The sequence below is a fragment of the Nerophis lumbriciformis genome, linkage group LG35 (genome assembly GCF_033978685.3).
Source record: "Nerophis lumbriciformis linkage group LG35, RoL_Nlum_v2.1, whole genome shotgun sequence".
NCBI lineage: Eukaryota > Metazoa > Chordata > Actinopteri > Syngnathiformes > Syngnathidae > Nerophis > Nerophis lumbriciformis.
The window spans coordinates 10,031,759-10,055,216 of record NC_084582.2 but is presented as its reverse complement, the minus strand read 5'-3'; the positions used below and the strand labels follow the sequence as shown (position 1 = coordinate 10,055,216).

The 23,458-nt window shown below is 40.3% G+C and overlaps 1 protein-coding gene across 1 annotated transcript in view; it reads right to left on the bottom strand.

Annotated features, from left to right (window-relative positions):
- The window catches only part of ctnna1 (catenin (cadherin-associated protein), alpha 1), an 87,300-nt gene that overhangs the window by 46,320 nt on the left and 17,522 nt on the right, over positions 1-23,458 (bottom strand). The window contains exons 5-8 of the mRNA XM_061928095.2: positions 15,724-15,890; positions 12,841-12,960; positions 8,189-8,458; positions 5,052-5,255 (exon numbers count right to left, since the gene is read on the bottom strand). Of these exons, the coding sequence (XP_061784079.2) occupies positions 5,052-5,255; positions 8,189-8,458; positions 12,841-12,960; positions 15,724-15,890 (761 nt within the window). The remainder of the gene's footprint in view (positions 1-5,051; positions 5,256-8,188; positions 8,459-12,840; positions 12,961-15,723; positions 15,891-23,458) is intronic.

Genomic DNA, 23,458 nt, shown 5'->3' with positions numbered 1-23,458 from the left:
TGGAGTACAGAGAAGCTACAGTTAAGTAGTGCATACTGTTCACCTCTTGGAAGCTGAACCAGGCAAAATAATGAGTATGAGGGAAATTGTACTTTGGTTTTTACCTTGGGATTTTGTTTACTAATGGCTGTAATGTTTTATATCAAAAATTGACTGAAAGGAACACATTTGGAAAAAGAAACTTCCTACGATGAACTGACCTAAAAATGCAATATTTTATTCGAGGATTCTAAGAACTTTAGTGGTCCATTAGTGTTAATTGAACCCCTGCAATCAAAAACCTTTTGCACCATACACAAAATGTACTGAGATTCACCTCCCTATGTAAAAAAAACACCAACATGTAAAGTGTTCATATGACAACCAACCTTTTTTTTTTTTAAGTGATCTGAAAGTTCAGGCACACAAAACGTTTTGTTGTACTCAAATGTATGTTGCTGTACTTAGTGAAACTCAAAAAATTAGAATGTTGTGAAATGATTTGTTGATACCAGCAAGTAGATTTACAAGGTGAAACTACCGTAATATGAAATAGGATCATAACATGCCACTGAGGATATTTCAAGACCTTTTCTCATATAATTTGGATGATTATCACTTACAGCTCATGAAAACCTCAAATGGAACATTTCTGAAAAAAACTGTAAACCACAATAATCAAAAGTATAACAAATACAAACTTGACATATTTCACTTTGTACAGTATGTAATGAATGTATATCACATAATAGTTTCACATTTGAAGTTGAATTGCTGAAATAAATTTACGTTGACACGATATTCACATATTTTGAGTTTCACCTGCAATCCAGATCAGGATCATCCCCAAAATCAAAATGTTCTTCATCCCATTACTGACATTTCCTGAACAATTACCGGTAATCAAAATCTGTCCATATGTTTTTGAGCTATGTTGTTAGCTAGATAGCTAACTAACTAAACAAAACCCAGCAAATACACAGCATCCTGGCTTTGTTGGCTGGCGGATTGATATTCTTTCTATAATCTATTCGGACTTAAGGGATAATGTAAAGATTTTGCACAGGCAAACTAAGAACTATAAAGGGTTTGCACTATTTTGGCACTAAATCAATTGAAGGTAAGTTTGCAGGCTGCAACAAGCAACCACACTGCAACTTTGAACAAGTAGAACAAAAACGACAAACCAAAAGCGAATGAAATGCTTAGCAACTGAGACGAAGAAAGAGGGTCAAATTGCAAAGATCAGATTTGTCTTTTAAAAGTGATCGGCAAATGACATTTCTGCAGCTTAATATATACAGTACCGTATTTTCCGCACTATAAGGCGCACCTAAAAACCACAAATTTTCTCAAAAGCTGACAGTGCGCCTTATAACCCGGTGCGCTTTATTACGATTCATTTTCATAAAGTTTCGATCTCGCAACTTCGGTAAACAGCCGCCATCTTTTTTCCCGGTAGAACAGGAAGCGCTTCTTCTTCTACGCAAGCAACCGCCAAGGAAAGCACCCGCCCCCATAGAACTGAAGCGCTTCTTCTTCTACTGTAAGCAACCAACCGCCCCCGGAAGAAGAAGAAAAAACGCGCGGATATCACCGTACGTTTCATTTCCTGTTTACATCTGTAAAGACCACAAAATGGCTCCTACTAAGCGACAAGGATCCGGTTCATAAAAAGACGCAATCTCTCCATCCGCACACGGATTACTACCGTATTTCACAGCAACTGATATTCCTGTGAACCGCACTGTGGAACGGGAGCACGTACGGTGAATATTCGCACCACAGGGAATGAGAAGTCATCCTTCACTGTGGTTCTAGCTTGCCATGCTAACTTCCACCCATGGTGATATTCAAAAGGAAGACCTTGCCAAAAGAGACCTTTCCAGCCGGCGTCATCATAAAAGCTAACTCGAAGGGATGGATGGATGAAGAAAAGATGAGCGAGTGGTTAAGGGAAGTTTACGCGAAGAGGCCGGGTGGCTTTTTTCACACAGCTCCGAAGGCGAACACACCTTCACTAAGACGGGCAGACAGCGCCGGACGACATACGCCAACATTTGCCAGTGGATCGTAAATGCCTGGGCAGATATTTCGGTCACAACTGTGGTCCGAGCTTTCCGGAAGGCAGGATTCACAGAACTACTGGACAACAACAGCGACACTGACTCCGATGACTTCGACGAGACGGAACCGGCCATTTTGGATCCCACGCTTGCGCAACTTTTCAATTCGGACACCGAAGACGAAGAATTCGAAGGATTTACGAATGAAGAATAACTTCAGAAGGTGAGCGCTATGTTTATTTTGTGTGTTGTGACATTAACGTTCGAGCAACATTATGTTGCTATTGCTCTACACCATTTTGAATTTTACTATGTTTGTGATTGCACATTTGCGTACATTTTGGGACAGAGTTGTTAGAACGCTGGTTTTCAATATATTATTAAAGTTTGACTGAACTATCTGACTGTTTTTTTGACATTCCCTTTAGCGCAGCGTAGGCGCGGCTTATAATCCGGGGCGGCTTATTGGTGGACAAAGTTATGAAATATGTAATTCATTGAAGGTGCGGCTAATAATCCGGTGCGCCTTATAGTGCGGAAAATACGGTAAACCAAAACATAACTTAAAAAACCCCTACATACACGGAGAGCTGGAGATGCATTATTAATAAAAAGTGACAAACATTTACACCCAACACATGCTATGCCAAACTGTCATAAAAATATGCAACAATTGAGGTCATACTATGTGGCATGCCAGGGCAACAATGCCTCTCACCACTTGTGGGTGAGTTAGTCACATTACATAACCATCATTAACAATGTACACCATTGCATGGAAGCATCTTGTGAATCCAATCAATGCGCCTGCACCCACGCCAAAAGTGTGACAACTAAACACTTAACATGCTTTAATATTGTGGTCGGAACACTGAAAATGTGTTGTTTTACCATAATTCCAGCACATTTGCTTTTGAAGAGGTAAGTAAGATATTTTAGCATTTTGTCCCTGTGGTATATTTCCACAGCAGATTGGAAGTGCAGATGGCAAAAAGATGATGGGAAACAATGAAAAACAATGCTTTGGCTTCAACAAACACGCTGATGCAGTCAGAGCGATTTAGGGAACAAGTGTTATAAATACATTTTACTAGACCTTCAGGATGTTGTGATGTTGTGCAAATTCAACCAATCCCTGTGAATTATGGGCAGTGTCACAACTCTGTTTAATCCTTGCAATTTCTCCATTTTGGCAACAGTCTGAATCAAATATGTCCCTGCATTGTCCACTAAGGTTTGTCAAAAGTATCGATATTCAGGAAAATATTGTATTTTAAAACGTATTCGGATAAAATACACATTTGTACAAGTATTGATATTATAAAGTTAAAAGTTAAAGTTAAAGTACCAATGATTGTCACACACACACTCTAGGTGTGGCGAGATTATTCTCTGCATTTGACCCATCACCCTTGATCACCCCCTGGGAGGTGAGGGGAGCAGTGGGCAGCAGCGGTTGCTGCGCCCGGGAATCATTGTTGGTGATTTAACCCCCAATTCCAACCCTTGATGCTGAGTGCCAAGCAGGGAGGTAATGGGTCCCATTTTTATAGTCTTTGGTATGACTCGGTATGGTATGGTATGACTATACACCTCAATCCCCCAATCACCAAAAGTCCCCAACACGGCCAACGCGGCGCTTTACTCCCCCTTAGCAGCAGCAGGCTCAGTACTACGTGACGCAAGCAGTAAAAAAATAACTACAAAAGCACTTTGATCGTAGACCCCTGATTACCACCAAATTCTAATCACTTGTGCCTCATCCAATTTCTACCAAACTGAAGCAAAACATACTGTATGAACTTGTAAATTGCTCCTTGTTTTACTGTGAAATCCATGTGAACACAGACAGAACAAAGAGTGTAAGAGTGCTGGTCTCTGGATTACAAAAGTTAAGACACATCAAGCAAATTGAAAAGTGCGAAACAAGATGCCACTGGAAACCAGAACGCAGAAAGAGATGGACCCCAATATTAATAAACTAGGAATGGGTGTTTGACTTTAAATCTCCTTGATCTACATTTAAAAAAATTAGGACTTTAGTGGTGTGATGAGATTATCTCTCAAAATTAAAATGTTGCAATATTTTTTTAATAGAAACATATCCGTGTGGCTGTGCGCGAGGGATCGGAAACACACACTGTGTGTTTTGCCAACACAACAGAGAGGTAGTAAACAAAGCTATCCTTGGTGTTCTCCGTGTAAGCAGCACAGCGTCTTGCCCGCTCACCCTTTCATTTGAATTCCACAGCAAACAAACCGCGCCGTGTGTATGTCCAAGCAGGCTTAACTGTCATGGAGGTCAAGTTGCGACAGAAAAGCACCCCTGACACAATGGATTGCTTCCCACAGCAGCAAGACACCACTGCAGCAGCCCAGAGATAAGACTAAACATCCAAATCATTGGTACACTTGACAGCTGCGATATCCACGATACAGAAGACCAAGAAAAATGCCTATAACAGCCTTTCCAATTTTGGCTTTTTAGTTTTTAATTTGTATACAACTTCCAAGTGTACCTGCATTATTGGTGATACAACAAAATAAAAACATGTTTCGTTCCCAGCCATATACCTTGTTATAGTAGTTGCCATTTCAATTGTCCCAACACTACCACACTACATGGCACCCCTGCTTAAAATGAACGTTAAAATCTTGTCTTGTCTCGTTCTTGTAAACCCAAAACTGTGTATCGTCTCATGAGATGAGTATCATCACACCCCTGTAAGATTTATATTCTTGACCACTTGTTAAACAAAAACTGTGGATAAGGCTTTTAATTGTCATGCTAAAACACTATATAAACAAAAAAAATGTTGTGGTTAATGTAAGAATTGATTTACTTTTAACAGTGATTAGATTTGTAATTGGAGTATGCAGGAAAAGTGTAGTATGTCATAAAATGGTGCACCCGCTCTTTAAAAGTTACTTGTACCCATGCAAACAGTGGAATGATACGTTCTGGAGCCCAGTAGTGCTTGCAAGAGAAAGAAAGAAGACACTCACGTTGCCCATGTACTCAGACAGCAGATCCTGAAGAGCCTGGCGCACCGAATTGCATTCAGCCACAATTCGCTCCCTGCGGTCATCACGTGTGCATGAAGAGTCGGCCATGAGGGCAGCACCACTGATGATGCTCTCAAGACGTTCCTCCAAGGATGGACGGAAGCGCTCCTCACTAAACGCCAGAGGGTCCACAATGATTTGTTTCTGCCGGTGAAGATCAGGAGGAGATTAAAAATGTTATAAAAAAAACAGTTATCAGAGTGCACTTGAATAAATTTTTTCAGAATTGTGGTTTATTATGCACAGAGCCACATCCATCTATTCTGACCTCTGGTTCTGCGTCATGTTGCCACGGCAACAAGCACGAGAGACACAAACGAGTGGCGAAAAAAAGAGTAAGATATAAATGGGGGTGAAGTGCTGTAGATAGGAGCACAGACTAATTTTGCCTCGCACTTGAGGCCTGGTTTCATTTCACCTTTCACATGCCACCACTGAGAAATGGCCTCAACCTGAACTTGTACATGCCAGGCAGGCATCAGTCCATTTCTGTATACAAACACGATACGCCGTTACAATGCAATAAATATTAAATGTACAAAGGCAGAAACTAAATTTATAAAAATCAGTGTCACTGCTTCACAAGTGTCGAAAAATCTATTCCAACTACGTAAAACTGCTACTCAAATAAAACTGCTGTATGTCACGGTTAGGTGGATGCTTAAAAGGCGCGCGTTCAAATCTTTGGGGTACGCACATGCGCGGATAAAAACAACGACGCCACGTAGCAAGGAGGGTGTTTGGAATGATTTATTGTCCTACTCACCTGCTTAAACTGTGCGCGGTGACCATTGCATCCTTTTTTTTTAATGCTTCGTTAAAAAGATCTCTCTTCTTAATGTGCGTGTGTAAATGAAAGCCGATCAAAGCCAACATTTAATTTGGACTGTGTGAAAGTGTTTAACAAAGTTTACAAGTTTAACTTCTAACTGTGACAAATATAGACATTTATTTATTAAATATGTTCCGTAAAACCTTTAATGGTAACATAAGCTAGCCGGTGGTGTTCTTGTTATATTCTTTTCATTTCAAAAACGTAACTTTAAACAAGATTTTTCTTGTAAATTATTGTTTTTACCTTTTTGGTGAGGCACACATTTCCAAGATAACTTGCAGGGATAAGATTCCTTTACTTGTGAAAGTGTATATTTTTTAGAACTTAACAGTTTAACAGTGATGTTTCACATTAAACCAGGGGTCTCAAACTCAAATTACCTGGGGGCCACTGGATGCAGAAACTGGGTGAGGCTGGGCCGCAAGAGAAGATTTCTTAAAAAAATCTAACATGCACTTTTTAATGAATTCACCTTCTTTGAATGGCTTTCCCGCCCTAGCAACATACTTGCCAACCCTCCCGATTTTTCCGGGAAACTCCCGAATTTCAGTGCCCCTCCCGACAATCTCCCGGGGCAACCATTCTCCCGGATTTCTACCGAACAACAATATTAAGGGTGTGCCGTGATGGCACTGCCTTTAGCGTCCTCTACAACATGTCGTCGCGTCCGCTTTTCCACCATACAAACAGCGTGCCGGCCCAGTCACATGTTGTACGAGGCTTCTGCAGACACACGTAAGTGACCGCAAGACATACTTGGTCAACAGCCATACTAAGGGTGGCCGTATAAACAAGTTTAACACTGTTACAAATATGCGCCACACTGTGAACCCACACCAAACAAGAATGACAAACACATTTCGGGAGAACATCCGCACCGTAACACAACATAAACACAACAGAACAGATACCCAGAACACCTTGCAGCCCTAACTCGGAGCGGGGCGGGGTTTGGTGGTAGCGGGGGGTGTGTGTAGCGGGGGGGTGTATTGTAGTCCGAAAGAGTTAGGGCTGCATGGGATTCTGGGTATTTGTTCTGTTGTGTTTCTGTTGTGTTACGGTGCGGATGTTCTCCCGAAATGTGTTTGTCATTCTTGTTTGGTGTGAATTCACAGTGTGGCGCATATTTGTAACAGTGTTAAGCTTGTTTATACGGCCACCCTCAGTGTGACCTGTGTGGCTGTTGATCAAGTATGTCTTGCAGTCACTTACGTGTGTCTACAGAAGCCTCGTACAACATGTGACTGGGCTGGCACGCTGTTTGTACAGGCTGTAGAGGACGCTAAAGGCAGTGCCGTCACGGCACGCCCTTAAAATTGTTGTCTGGGTGAAAATCGGCAGAAATTCGGGAGAATGGTTGCCCCTGGAGATTTCCGGGAGGGGCACTGAAATTCGGAGTCTCCCCGAAAAATCGGGAGGGTTTACAAGTGGGAGGGTTTACAAGTATGACGTTGTCAAGCGCCATTCATATAAAACTCGCAGGCCGCACTAACATTAAATTTTCATGTTAAGGTGTGGGCCGCAAAATAACGTCTCGCGGGCTGCAATTGGCCCGCGGGCCGCATGTTTGAGACCCCTGCATAAACCAAATGGCACAGATGTACTGTATAATGATGATAATAGACCAACTTTTGGTAGAGTCGAGGTATATAGGAGTGTATTTTATATCAGGAATCTGAAAACTGAACTAACTTCTTGAACATTAACAGTGATTGCAGTTGTGGACATGTGAGTTATGAGTGCAACACGGCTTTCCAATAAACACCTCTGCAATGCCATAAGTAATTAAGCAGTGTGTCATATTATAGCTATGAGTATGTAAGCGACAAGCAAGCAGTTTAGATCAATCAAGAAGGTAAACAATGTCCCAGTGGGAGCGCCACAGCAAGTTGCTGAATGACGCAACACAATCACCACATGCAAAATAAAATGACCAAAAAAAACCAGTAAAATTAATTTATTTTAAAATGCAACGATGATACAATAATTATCTTAACAACTTACTTTAAAAATACTGTGTAATTAATATAATGACTGAGAATCGCTTGCAATTATCACCCCACACAACATTGTGATGATGTGTTATCCTGCTGTTTTAAGATTTAGTTTCATGCCAATATTTTGATTAGTTACAATCTTAGGTATGTACTATTGGTACTTTTGGAAAACAAAGTTTTTGTTAAAAACAACACTGATGAGCACAAGCAGATAAGGCTGTCAATCTGCAACCATTTATACTTACATCAAAATTGTTGAGGGCATATGCCAGTTCTCCGCCTCCTGGCGGCTGATTGAGTGCAGAGTCTTCGGTGGTTGTGGCCTGAGCAGCATTAGAGATGCCAGAAACGGCATGTTGCAGTTGCTTGTATATCAGGTCACGGTTAGCCTTGTAGGCGGCCACATCAGGGTGCTGGAGGCAGGCACGGGATGCCGTGTACAACATGGGAACGTTCTTCTGTAGAACGCCGCGAGCTGCAGCCATTTGGTCCTTATGGTGGGAATCCTTTAGCTCCTTGATAGGTGCATAAAAAGTACAATTAAAGGCTGCGTGGGCGAATTAGTTAAAATATTCAGTGCTTATTATTGGTGATGCACTTCATACTGAATTCTTTAACAGTACTCTTGTGTCCTTACATTATGTGTGACATAGTTTGTTCTGGACGACCTAGATTTTGTATGTCCCCTGCGGTAAAAACGCACTCATAATCAGGCCATTATAATACGCCCTTAAAATGCAATGTATTGCTATTGAGACTTAAGCCCCATGGTCAAGTGATAACAATCGCTGGCATCGCTATATGGAGCATCATGGAAATCAGAACAATTTCTAATATATTAAAATGCAGTTGACCATACAAGAAGAAAAATATTGTATAATAAGCATCTCGTGTTAATTACTTCACCACATTGTATCAACTTCACCAAGGTGTTCTTTTTGGTTGTCACAGCCAGTATTTTTTCCATGCACTACATTAGTCTAACACTTTGGTTTCTTCTATTTTCACACCTATACTGTATGTGAAGTCCCAGTTTCCCTGCTCTCTACTGTAATACCATTGTTGGCCATATGCTGTGTGCCTTTTGTACCCTCAGGGGCTATTGTGGTCATTTCAGCTTGTTTAGCTATGTGGAAATGTAAGTAGAAAAAGAGAATTAAAGGGGTCATATTAGGGCTGGGCGATATGGCAAAAAAAGTTCACGATTAATTTTTTCATAGCCAATCTCGATAAACGTAAAAAAAAAAAAAAAGTATTTTACTATTATTAAAGCAGATTGTCCCGTGTTGGATTATAGCGAGTACCGCATCCGTACTGTTTACTACTGCAGTACCTTGTAACAAACATTTCCACCATGTTTGATGGAGGTAATATATGCTAACAGCTGACAACTGGATTTTTTTCCATCTGTATAGTTGTGCTTACTAGAGGTGTAACGGTAAAGGTAACCCACGCTACGGTTCAAGCCTGGTTTTAGGGCCACGGTTTTGCTTATTTTTCGGTACGTTTTGTGGGGGTAATAGGAACAGCTTTTTTTTCCTTCTCAAAGTTATTTTTAATTTTTTTTCTTGTCATTACACACATTCTGCAGTAAACAAAGTATCAGTGGTGTAGTGAATAATAACTTTTATTTCAAGTTAACATTTACAAAACAACACTTTCAAATGATAAATTATTTGTATTCTTGAATTACTTGTTTACATCAGTGCTTCTCACTAGTGCTTTTTTAGAACTCAAATTCTGTATTTTTTATTGAATGAAAATAAATTAAAGTGCAGTTTGAATTTGAATTACTGTAAAATAATGTGTACCAACACTTAAAATGATTTTTATGATTATTTTAGGAACAAAATGTTTTTCTATCAACAAACAAACAAACAAACAAAAAGAACACAAAGTTTCTGTCTGCGGAGGTTTTTTTTGTACATTTTCTATCAGATTGGAATCTTTGCAGACAATCAAAAAGTCTGACTGGAAAATATGTATGCCTATTCTGATTAAATTAGTGGTTATGGTGATTCTCGCAGTCGGCACCAATACAATCACATAATAGTTTTTGTGAGTGCCTGCAAGTCCGCATTCAGGGAAGGATTACTGGTGAGCTGCAGCAGATAGCGAAAGTAAAGACCGTCACTATAGTCGCTACTTCTTTTAAATGTTGTGTTTCAACTCCTATGCTAGTGTTAGTCATAATTCTTTATTTTGTTCTTTTGGGCTGCATATCCAGCTGTTTGAGGGGGAAGAGGCACAATGGCAGGGTCCCTGCTATCACACACATATATATATTATATATATACATATATATATATATATATATATATATATATATACATATATACACCGTATTTTCCGCACTATAAGGCGCACCTAAAAACCACAAATTTTCTCAAAAGCTGACAGTGCGCCTTATAATCCGGTGCGCCTTATATATGGGTTAATATTAATATTAATTTTCATAAAGTTTCGGTCTCGCAACTACGGTAAACAGCCGCCATCTTTTTTCCCCGTAGAAGAAGCGCGCGGTGCATGCTGGGATATATGACGTTTCATTTCCATTTGTGTGTTTATGTAAAGACCCCAAAATGGCTCCTATTAAGTGTGTTGTCTGTCTAATTATAAATAATGCAGACGAGGCGTGTTAACTGAGTTCTCAACGTTTACTCACAGCGTGCTCATAACCACATTCTAACTGCCAGCATACAACGCTTCTCAGGGCTACCGCGCATGCTCGTCACTATCGTTGCATGCTGGGTAGTGTAGTTGTTATATTTGCTAGCTCATAACATCACATTAAGAGACACGCTTACGCGCTTAATTCAATACTCGCCGTCATTCCGGGTGGATTGACAAAAGACCTCCAGCCGCTAGATATTGGTGTCAACAGGGCATTCGAAGCTAGACTGCTAACGGCGTGGGAACAGTGGATGACAGAAGGCGAACACACCTTCACCAAGACAGGGAGACAGCGCCGGACGACATACGCCAACATCTGCCAGTGGATCGTAAATGCCTGGGCAGATATTTCGGTCACAACTGTGGTCCGAGCTTTCCGGAAGGCAGGATTCACAGAACTGCTGGACAACAGCGACACTGACTCCGATTACTTCGAAGAGACGGAGCCGGCCATTTTGGATCCCACATTCGCCCAACTTTTCAATTCGGACACCGAAGGAGAAGAATTCGAGGGATTTATGAATGAAGAATAACTTCAGAAAGTGAGCGTTATGTTTATTTTGTGTGTTGTGACATTAACGTTCGAGCAACATTATGTTGCTATTGCTCTGCACTATTTTGAATTTTACTATGTTTGTGATTGCACATTTGCGTACATTTTGGGAGTGAACAGAGTTGTTAGAACGCTGGTTTTTAATATATTATTAAAGTTTGACTGACCTATCTATCTGTTTTTTTGACATTCCTTTAGCGCAGTTAGATGCGGCTTACAACACGGGGCGGCTTATAGGTGGACAAAGTTTTGAAATATGCCGTTCATTGAAGGCGCGGCTTATAACCCAGGGCGCCTTATGGTGCGGAAAATACGGTACATATACATATATATACACATATATATATATATATATATATATATATATATATAAATATATATATATATAAATAACATTTACATAATAAAAATCAACTACAGACTTCCCAAAAGCTGTAATAAATTAAGCATGATGAGTTGACTTGAAACTGTTTAATGTTGCACTTTTTATATGTACGGTAGAAGAAAAGTTTTGTCATTGTATTTAATCTGAGCAACAACTTGAGGCAGTTTAATGTTGATTAACGTGGGCAGAATAATTATAGTGTTCCCAATGTTAAAAGGATAAAGCCATTGTTTACAAATTTGGTAAATAAATAACCAAAACATTTATATTTTGTTGTTTTCTTACTGTACCGAAAATGAACCGAACCGTGACCTCTAAACCGAGGTACGTACCGAACCGAAATTTTTGTGTACCGTTACACCCCTAATATTACCTCAATCAAACATGGCGGAAATGTCTGTTACAAGATGCCCGGTACTCATTGGGATCATTTTTTCTGCCATTTCGCCCAGCTCTATGAGCCAGTCTGCCACACAGCAAGAGGATGGAGAAAACGAAGGAGCTTATTGCCTACAGCATCATACAACAATGGCAGACTGGTGGAAAAGTTTTCTGGGTAAATTTCTAGCATACTGTATAAGGAGATATTCGCTGACATTCTCCGAAATCACAGGTCAGAAGTATGACGGAAGGCAAAATGATCTTATAAATATCTCCGCAATGGTATACATGGTTCGATTTCAGATTTTTGGGACTTTTCCAAAATTATATTGTACGATAAATATTTTTACATATTATAATTTTTCATGGATACATATAATATCGCACAGCACTGGTCAGGCCTGGAACAAATTGGACATGATAAACAAGGTATTATTGTATTGAGATATCTCTATGACTCATATCGTGTCGTAATGTGAGGTACCCTAAGATTCCCAGCTCTACAGAACATGTTTAAAGTAGTCATAAAAAAACTAATAGGTGCATTGGTCGTACACTACTTATAACAGTGGCAGAGTTTTTGCTAATTCACACGAACGTTACGTTTGAAAACTTGTGCAGTGCACATTTTGAAGTCATTGTTTGCGAGGGACGCAGACATCTGCAAAAGTGATACAAGATAATCATCTTAAATAATGTACCACAGTGTTAATATTAGAAACTTTATTATTAATTATTAATATTTTTTAATCTGCCACAAATATGCAGTCTCTCCCTCGCACATCTTTCCAGAATAACCCACACTCAGTAATTTGAAGAAAACAACACCTTATACTGATATAATTGGTATTGTTTCATAACTAAATTTAGACAGAAAATAATTGTAAAAGTTTGATAAACCATACCTGTTGCCTCTTGGCTGCCATGATGTTTAGCTTGTCTACCTCTGGTTTTAGGGCCTTATATTGGATCCCGAGGTCCTGTTCTGTTCCTGCATTGCGCACTTTCACAAGATTTTCCTCCACCTGAGAAAGGTTTATGGACAAAGTTAGGCAATACTTTTCAAATGTCTGTCAAAATGAAATATAGAAAAAAGGCTTTGTAGAACACGTGGTCTGCCTCCAAATCAATGTATTCCTTCAGACACTACTATTAATAGTTACTACTTTACATGTGAAAATTGCTTCATAACAAAAGACTCCTTCAAGCACCCTATAAAACTAACCATAAAAAAACAGCTTCTGCCTTAAAGGGGAACATTATCACCAGACCTATGTAAGCGTCAATATATACCTTGATGTTGCAGAAAAAAGACCATATTTTTTTAACCGATTTCCGAACTCTAAATGGCTGAATTTTGGCGAATTAAATGCCTTTCTAATATTCGCTCACGGAGCGATGACGTCACAACGTGGCGTCACATCAGAAAGCAATACGCCATTTTCTCAAACACCGAGTCAAATCAGCTGTTATTTTCCGTTTTTTCGACTGTTTTCCGTACCTTGGAGACATCATGCCTCGTCGGTGTGTTGTCGGAGGGTGTAACAACACGAACAGGGACGGATTCAAGTTGCACCAGTGGCCCAAAGATGCGAAAGTGGCAAGAAATTGGACGTTTGTTCCGCACACTTTACCGACGAAAGCTATGCTACGACAGAAATGGCAAGAATGTGTGGATATCCTGCGACACTCAAAGCAGATGCATTTCCAACGATAAAGTCAAAGAAATCTGCCGCCAGACCCCCATTGAATCTGCCTGAGTGTGTGAGCAATTCAGGGACAAAGGACCTCGCTAGCACGGCAAGCAATGGCGGCAGTTTGTTCCCGCAGACGAGCGAGCTAAACCCCCTATCGACCCTAGCTTCCCTGGCCTGCTGACATCAACTCCAAAACTGGACAGATCAGCTTTCAGGAAAAGAGCGCGGATGAGGGTAAGTCTACAGAATATATTAATTGATGAAAATTGGGCTGTCTGCACTCTCAAAGTGCATGTTGTTGCCAAATGTATTTCATATGCTGCAAACCTAGTTCATAGTTGTTAATTTCCTTTAATGCCAAACAAACACATACCAATCGTTGGTTAGAAGGCGATCGCTGAATTCGTCCTTGCTTTCTCCCGTGTCGCTGGCTGTCGTGTCGTTTTCGTCGGTTTCGCTTGCATACGGTTCAAACCGATATGGCTCAATAGCTTCAGTTTCTTCTTCAATTTCGTTTTCGCTACCTGCCTCCACACTACAACCATCCGTTTCAATACATTCGTAATCTGTTGAATCGCTTAAGCCGCTGAAATCCGAGTCTGAATCCGAGCTAATGTCGCTATAGCTTGCTGTTCTTTCCGCCATGTTTGTTTGTGTTGGCTTCACTATGTGACGTCACAGGAAAATGGACGGGTGGTTAAAATCAGGCACTTTGAAGCTTTTTTTAGGGATATTGCGTGATGGGTAAAATTTTGAAAAAAACTTCGAAAAATATAATAAGCCACTGGGAACTGATTTTTAATGGTTTTAACAATTCTGAAATTGTGATAATTTCCCCTTTAACAGGACATTTTTACATATTCAAGTAAATAATCTTTAAAAACTATTTGAAATGAAAATGTAAAAATTAGATGTAAATGCAGTAAAAATTGATACGTGACAATAACCAGAAGACTTCTAATATCTGGTGATTAAATGCAATTTTTTCAAGGTCCATTTCATGTATTTTTCAACAAACAGGAAAATAAATCGATCTGTATTATAATAAACAATAATCTAATTTATTATGATTAGTTAATTCCTATAAAAATACACTTATAAATGTTCTAAATACTTTGACTTGCAGACTTGTCAGCACAGCGTTTTTGTTGTGAAGGTCCAAGGTGTGTTCTCGTGTTTGAGCTCTAATTTGACTGCTGTAATGTGTGACGGTGAGATGAAGTTGGATGTTAATAAACTGACTCTCAAAATCATGGATGTCTTCTTTCCTTCATATTGAGCTTTCACAGCATCAGCGATCATCTTTGTAGACCCTCACTTAATACACCTGTCCGTGGCCGTGCCATGCTAGCTAGTTGCACACGGTGCTTTTATGTGTGCACTCCTCAGCCACTCAAAAGCATAGAAAGCTAGCTGCCGAGGCTTTTTAAGGTTGTCTTTAATGCTGCTTCCATCACAACTTAAAGTGACACAATACAGTGGGACATCCATTTACGAACACTTCTATTTGCTTCGGTTTGCGAACCTTTATATCATGCCAAACATTCCTCTGTGTGAGAACCATGTCTCTTCATTCATTGATTCATTTTGCATGCCGCTTGCAGCTATAGGGGGCTGCCATTTAGAAGACATCACTTACTGTACATGCGGGCATAGCCCTTTTGAAGATGCTGGCCGCCTACAGCACATCCTGTTTACATCCTATACACACGGGCACGGCCAATTCATCGGCGAGCGGCACTCCTGACTTGTTTTCACAATTGTCGTACCTTGCGCCGGTAAAAGCTTTGTCAATCTGTCTTAGAGATCACTTTGTATGATCTGAAACACTATTTTCACAATTTTGATTATCAAACTCAGTTATTTAACCACGCAAAACAATACAGTGTTTACGTCACTCCCTCCTCTGCTCACTAGTCACGTGACCAGTCAAACTGTACAGTGTCTTTGCGGTTAGAAATCCGCGCTTTATCATATCGCGATTAAATTGCAAATTCAATCAATTGTTCAGCCATGTTACAATAGCAAGGTAGTACTCAGATTTGAGAAAGTAAGTATTTAGTAGATAGATTTATTAGGGGTGTCTCTCACCAGTTTCAGCTGCAGCAGAAGTTTGTAGACATCGGACATATCTGCCAGTACCAACAGATGTGTGACTGCTGACAAGAGGGCTCTGGCGGCACGAACCATATTACCCCTCTTCACAGACGAGCAGGGGTCTTCAGCAAATTCCCCAGAAGCCTGCCTCATTGAATCGCCTGGGAATGTAAAAAACATCTGTGAGAAAATGTTTACTCTGGTAACATTGCCAACACAATAAATGGTGCCATCACAAAGGTAATTGTACAAAATTCATATGAAATCAACCACAACTATCTAGTCTAGTTAGGTCTGTCTTCAACTAAGGATTTTCATAATCAAATCTGATTTGTTAGATTTTGCCCATACTCGAGGATCAGTCATTAATGGCGCCGCTGTTTTTTTTAAAGATAAAAATAAACATATTGTGATGATATGTAGTACTGTATTCTGACTGGGCACTAAGTATCATAAAATCAGATGGATGTATATATAGTGACTTGAAGAAACTTATAAAATTCATTGAAGTTAACAAGAGATCCAATTTGCGACTTTTTAAATAAATAATAAACCATTTTGATAGACAAACACAGTTGAGATTGGATTTAATAAAGTTATTGGCGCACTGCAAAGAAGACAAACCTGACTTAATAGAGGAAGTAAAAGTTGCAACAAAGTTCAGTATGTGAACCTGCAAAAAGTTAATTTCCTTTTGCAGAAGGAGAGCAACACAAAGGTGAGGAAGCGCATCCTCACGAGGCCCGCATCCACCACAGCGACCGCTCTGAGAAAGAATGACTAGACTGACGAAACTTTAAGCACTTACTCTTAAAGTATTATATGTCTGCAACTCTGCACACAAGAATCCTTTGCGAATTAGTATAAAGACACACGAACGCAATCGATTTATCCTCTCAACACATCTGCTGTACGCAGGTGACCTACTTGAATGTTAGCATTTACCCAGCAGCATAAGAGCCAACATTTATCCTGTATGGTTGCGTTGCGTTTTTTTTTTTCCAGGGTTGTACAAAGTGCAGCCTGTGTTACATTGTAGTGTTAAAAATCATTGAAAAATACAGCAAAACTATAATATAACAAAAAAATATGTTTATAAGACCAACACAGATTTGTCTTTAAATACCGTAAATACTGCTACTTTTTTCCCCACACTTTGAACCCTGCGGTTTATAGAATGCTGCGGTTAATTTTATTTTTCCTTGTTCACAAGCTTCACATGCCACAAATGTAGCCTTGTCACATCAGATCAACGAAATTGCAGAACTGGTCACAGTGGACCAATGAAATGGATCACATTAAGTCAAACACCCAAAAACAATAATTCAGTCATTTAGCGTATTGGACTCACTCTCAAAATTATCTTGGGAGAAGACGCGACTGTGCACACGATGCAGCCTTGAAGCCAAAAACGATCGACCTGGCCATTGTGAAAAGGAAACAGCCGCCGCACAGAACGGAGATCCACCACTACCAAGGGGCCCTGAAAGGCCGGACCGCCGCACAGAAGACAGCGAAGATCGTTTTAGTGTGAAAGAGGAGAAGGAAAAAAACTGCGCTGAATGACCTCTTTGGTAGGCTGTACTGTATGCCGTGTTACAGACACTGTCTTTTGTTTAATGTGAAAGAACAATCACCTGCGTAAATATTTCATGTTTTAATGAAATGCATCTTTTAGAATTCAGGGCTTCCCCTACATGTAATTGATCGTGGAGCAACGCCATCGCAAGATAAATGCCACCACACTTTCAAAATACGTTTTTTTTATTTTATACTTAACTCTTTACATGAAAATAAATTTACCGTATTTTCCGCACTATAAGGCGCACCTAAAAACCACAAATTTTCTCAAAAGCTGACAGTGCGCCTTATAACCCGGTGCGCTTTATATATGGATAAATATTAAGATTCATTTTCATAAAGTTTCGGTCTCGCAACTTCGGTAAACAGCCGCCATCTTTTTTCCCGGTAGAACAGGAAGCGCTTCTTCTTCTACGCAAGCAACCGCCAAGGTAAGCACCCGCCCCCATAGAACAGGAAGCGCTTCTTCTTCTACTGTAAGCAACCACCCGCCCGCGTAGAAGAAGAAAAAGCGCGCGGATATCACCGTACGTTTCATTTCCTTTGTGTGTTTACATCTGTAAAGACCACAAAATGGCTCCTACTAAGCGACGGATCCGGTTCATGAAAAGACGCAATCTCTCCATCCGCACACGGATTACTATTTCACAGCAACTGATATTCCTGTGAACCGCACTGTGGATACAACGGGAGCACGTACGGTGAATATTCGCACCACAGGGAATGAGAAGTCATCCTTCACTGTGGTTCTAGCTTGCCATGCTAATGGCCAGAAACTTCCACCCATGGTGATATTCAAAAGGAAGACCTTGCCAAAAGAGACCTTTCCAGCTGGCGTCATCATAAAAGCTAACTCGAAGGGATGGATGAAGAAAAGATGAGCGAGTGGTTAAGGTAAGTTTAAGTTTACGCGAAGAGGCCGGGTGGCTTTTTTCACGCAGCTCTGTCCATGTTGATATACGTAGGTTTGTGATTGCACATTTGCGTACATTTTGGGAGTGAACAGAGTTGTTAGAACGCTGGTTTTTAATATATTATTAAAGTTTGACTGACCTATCTGAATGTTTTTTTGACATTCCTTTAGCGCAGTTGGATGCGGCTTACAACACCGGGCGGCTTATAGGTGGACAAAGTTTTGAAATATGCCGTTCATTGAAGGCGCGGCTTATAACCCAGGGCGCCTTATGGTGCGGAAAATACGGTAAGTGATATCTTTTATGAATAGATATATGCATATACCGGTAGTCTATTATTTAAACACAATTGGCCAAAATAAGTTTGAAAAACATCTGAAATATCAAAAACCTTCCTCATTGCTTTAGTTTGAGGAAGAAAAGTGCATCTAAATCGCGAGCACGACAGCTGGTCATGCACAAAGGTGTGGGAAATTGTCCACTTTGAATGGGCAGGTTGATCAAATGTGTGAGGGGTTTTGCGAGAACATTTTTATTTTGTTTCAGAAAATCTGCATTCATTTGATAAATGATCTTTACTGTGACTTTAATTAATCTGTTTTATAACTTGGAGCGACTCCGCCTTATCAGTCTGCTGCAATGCAAATGATGTGTCACATACATCCATTTCCTACCGCCGGTCCCTTTCGGGGTTGCGGGGAAGTGCTGGAGCCTATCTCAGCTGCTTTCGGGCGGAAGGCGGTGTACACCCTAGACAAGTCGCCACCTCATCCTGATGTGTCACATGTTCCATGAAATTCAGTGTTTCATTGACTTACTGCCAATTGTGGAGAGCAAATTGATGTTTTTGATTTTAACTGCTGCACTAACCCTTCCACTGAGGAAACAAAAACATTGTTAAACACTTTGGCTACTTCTTTATTGTCTCTAATTAGAGTGTCATTATTTTTAAGCTCATACACCATTGTTGTTCTGCCTAATGGATTTATTATACTATTTATTTGTTTCCTCAGTGTGAGAGTGCTTCCTTTAGCTTCAGTTATTGCTGAGATAATAATAATCTGCTTGTGCATTTCTTAATATTTTAGTAACATAGTTTCTTAGGCTTTTAAACCTTTTTATTGAAAATCAACATGATAAGATTATCCTCGGCAAAACCCAGGCCATTGCCACCAGTGCCCAGCTAGCAGACACTGCGATCTATCCAGATAAGGCCGCAGCTGCATCCTCTGCATCGCCGCCAACTGCAGCAGGGACTGCCTGCGCTACGTGCGCTCTCACCGCTGGCGGCGGTTCCTGGCTGCAGCTCAGGGCTAGGGCGAAAGCACCGGTCAGCTCCACCCCATCACAGCCAGAGCTGTGGACCTTGGTCAGGAGATCCCGAGGACGCCGGCCCACAAGTTCCCCTCCCTCCATGTTGTCAGAGAGCGGATTCAATCCCTGGTTGGATCCTACAGAGTTCCCTCCTCTTGCTGGTGGCTCTGATCACATTACAGTAGGCACTTTACCACGGCTGGAACTTTCCCATTTACCCGAGTAAATAAAGTCCCCCCTGTGTTTCCACCAAAAACTACCCGGGTAGATTTAGTTCTTCAGGAACTTCTCCGAGTTCTTGCTGGGTAGAAGAGACTTTTGGAAGGCTACCGGAACCTTTTTGGGGGCGGGCTGTGCTGTCGAATGCTGATTGGTTAAACATAAATGGGGGTGTTCCTAAAACCGCTTTTTCAAAACACACGACCAACATTAGAATATGTGCGGCAACTTGACAACAGAGAGAAAAACGAACTTTCGACTTGCAGGAACTGTTTTGGGGCATCTGTGTGCTGAAGAATGCTGATCAGTGGTACTAACTTGCAGTGTTTTCACTCAGCCGTAAACTATATGCAGTTTATTGTTGTTTATTTTATTTATAAACTTAAGAGAAGTGGACGGACTCTTTTAAATGTATTTACAGAGGAGTATGAACTCAGCTGCTTACTACTCTGACTTTGTTGGATAAATGTGAAATAAAGGAGGCGGTAAACCAGAGGAATGAAAGTAAATTACGAAAAAACGAAAGTAAAGGCGTTTGTGTCGGTGAGGTACAGTAGGACACTAGACAAACTGCTCGTCATCATGAACAACCCTGCCCACCCACTCTACCAGACAATTGAGGGACAGCGGAGCTCATACATCAACAGGATCCTTCAGCTTTGTTCCTACACTGTTCGATTCAAGAACTCCTTCATTCTGCACTCCATCCAGCTGTATATTCGCTAGCCATACAGCAATAGATGATATCTGTCTATTACCTGACACCTTCTATGTTAGCTACCTCTCTTGTTTATGTTTATTTTCTGCTGGATCTACTCTGTATTTTATGCTGCAGCTGTTATATATACTGTAATATTGTACATGGTAATTGTTATATAATGTATATATTATATAAAAATATATCAGTATATATCATATACTGTATATATAATATGTAAATATTACATATGTTATATTTTATACTGCTATTACGGTACATTTTTAGTTTAATTTATACCTGCATTATCCTTTCCATCCTTTGTAACTGAGCTACTGTGTGGAACACTTTCCCTTGTGGATCATTAAAGTTTGTCTAAGAAGTCTAGAAAATATTAACTATTTACTTTATTACATTTTGTATAAGTGGTCAGTGACACTATTAGTGTAATTATTAGCCCCTACCCGAGTGAACAGAATGCTAATGCTAACAAGCTAACACTCAAGCTGATGTATTCGTGTTGTCGGCTGACATTTATTCTTTATATATTGTTATTTACAGCTGAAATTGATCAAAAGGAATAACCGGACCCTCATGAATTCATCACTTACCGAGAGGACGACTTTTTGACTGTTGGACATTGCGGACAAAAGCCTGACTTTTTATAAACATTTCGGTAAACTTTATTTTTTAAATCATATCGTTTTGTATATTATTACTTTGTATTTCATTTACTTAGACTTAAGAAAATTACTGTTCTGTTTATTTACAATATATTTACTGTATACATATTTTTTATCTTTATAATGTTTTACTTTTACTTTATCCTTTATACCAATGCTATATAGAAGCCGCCGCATCCTAAAAATGAGAGTCTTACATGGAAGTAATACAGTATATTGTATGAATGGATATATAGCCTATTATTTATGCACAAACGACTAGTGATGCCCAGAAAGCGTGGCCACTGAAAACCTTTGATCAACCGCTTTGATCATGACGCACGCGAATGTCTGGAGCCTTGGCGGTAACGAGGTTCCACCCATGCCGCCGCTTTGTGAAGTGAAGTGAATTATATTTACATAGCACTTTTTCTCTAGTGATTCAAAGCGCTTTACATAGTGAAACTAATTTTCTACATCTTTAAGCTACATTTAAACCAGTGGGAGTGGCATTGGGAGCAAATGCGTAAAATGTCTTGCCCAAGGACACAACGGTGGTGACTAGGATGGCGGAAGCGGGAATCGAACCTGGAACCCACAAGTTGCTGGCACGGCCACTCAACCAGTTGAGCCACGCCGCACCTTGGCTCCGACGGCTGGCGGCTTAGGCGATGGGCCGACGACTCCTCCAACAACAGCAAGCGCAGAGCACCGCTTAGCCTGCAGCCAGACCCAACCAGCCTTAGAGGCAATCTTTGTCCAGACGTTGGGGTGTCACCACCGCCAAAGTTATAGTACTCATGTACATTAAAGTAATGTCTAATCATTACCTTATAAAATGTTAAGTTCTGGCTCATTGTCAACAAGCTACTAATAACCAATGCTTTAGTTTAGTAGCAACATTAAAGCTCTTACAACTACGACTCTTGCTGGCCTACTGCCTTCGGTAAAGGCACCATTCCCAAATTATGTGGGCTCCATCAATAACCTCACTAACAACTTTAACGATGCCCTGCGCAAAGCAATTGATAGTATAGCACCGCTAAAGTTAAAAAAGGCCCATAAAAGATGTAACAGAAGAAACCAGAGCTCTCAAACTATCATGTAAAAAGCTGGAACGCAAATGGCGTGCGACTAAACTTTGTTTTCTATCAAGCATGAGTGATAGTTTAATAACTTTTAAACATGCGCTTACCTTAGCGAAAACCAATTACTACTCCACCTCAATAAAAACGATCCTAAATATTTGTTCAGTACAGTACCATCACTAACCCAACAAGTGACTCCCCCCAGTAGCTTCACCCACTCGGCTGGTGGCTTTATGAAATTCTTTACCAAGAAAATGTTACTCTTTAAAAAGGAGATTAAAGATAACGTCGGCGCGTCGCATATTTACGTCACACTACTGTCATGGCGGAGCGCAAAGCAGACGATGCGAGCGAGGGGAAAAAAGCACGCCAAAAGTCGTCAAAAGTGTCGGAGTATTTCAATAAACGGCCTAATAACGTTGTTGTATGCACACTGTGTCGAGCGGAAATGGCCTATCATAGCAGCCCAACGGCTATGAACGAACATTTGAAAAGAAAACCCCCGACAGCGTTCTTGCCATCACCAAGTAAATCGTCCGCGTGCGTATACGTTGTCATTATTACACAAAAACATGAATGTGTCATTTGTATCTGCGTTGTAAATTCATAAACTAAAGCACCGTTTCGCTCTGAGAGGCGCGTTTGGCGTGCCTGTTCAGTGTTTACAAAGACACGCTCCTCTTTAACGCTGTGGAGAGGCGGGGCGCGCCGGGAGCGACGCCGCAATCGTGCCCAGGTGCGCGATCCGAGCGAGCGAGGAAGAGGAGCCGAAAAGCGAGGAGAGAAAAGAGTTGGAAGAGAAAAGACTGTGTAAAATTAAAAGATTGTAAACCTGGCAAAGCCGTCTGGCGTTCAGTCTGTCGGTCCTGAAAGAACCCCACGGCACAAGACGTGTCACAAACGCTAACGTTAATTAGTTGTGCAAATACCTTTTACAACATTAACAGTTACATATACTATGTACAAACCAACAATTAACTTTCACTTTAATAATACTATCATTGTTGTGTTATTAAGCAAAATAAGCAATACTTTTACTTTTGTTGAAATGTTTACACTGTACACTTTTTTGTATTGGATGTTTAGCTTTATTTTTGCACATTTTAGCAAATAAGCAATACTTTTACTTTTGTTGAAATGTTTACACTTGTTACAGAATATTTCCGTTTTGCACTTTTTTGTATTGGATGTTTATCTTTATTTTTGCACATTTTAAAGCAAAATAAGCAATACTTTTACTTTTTAAATGCTTAT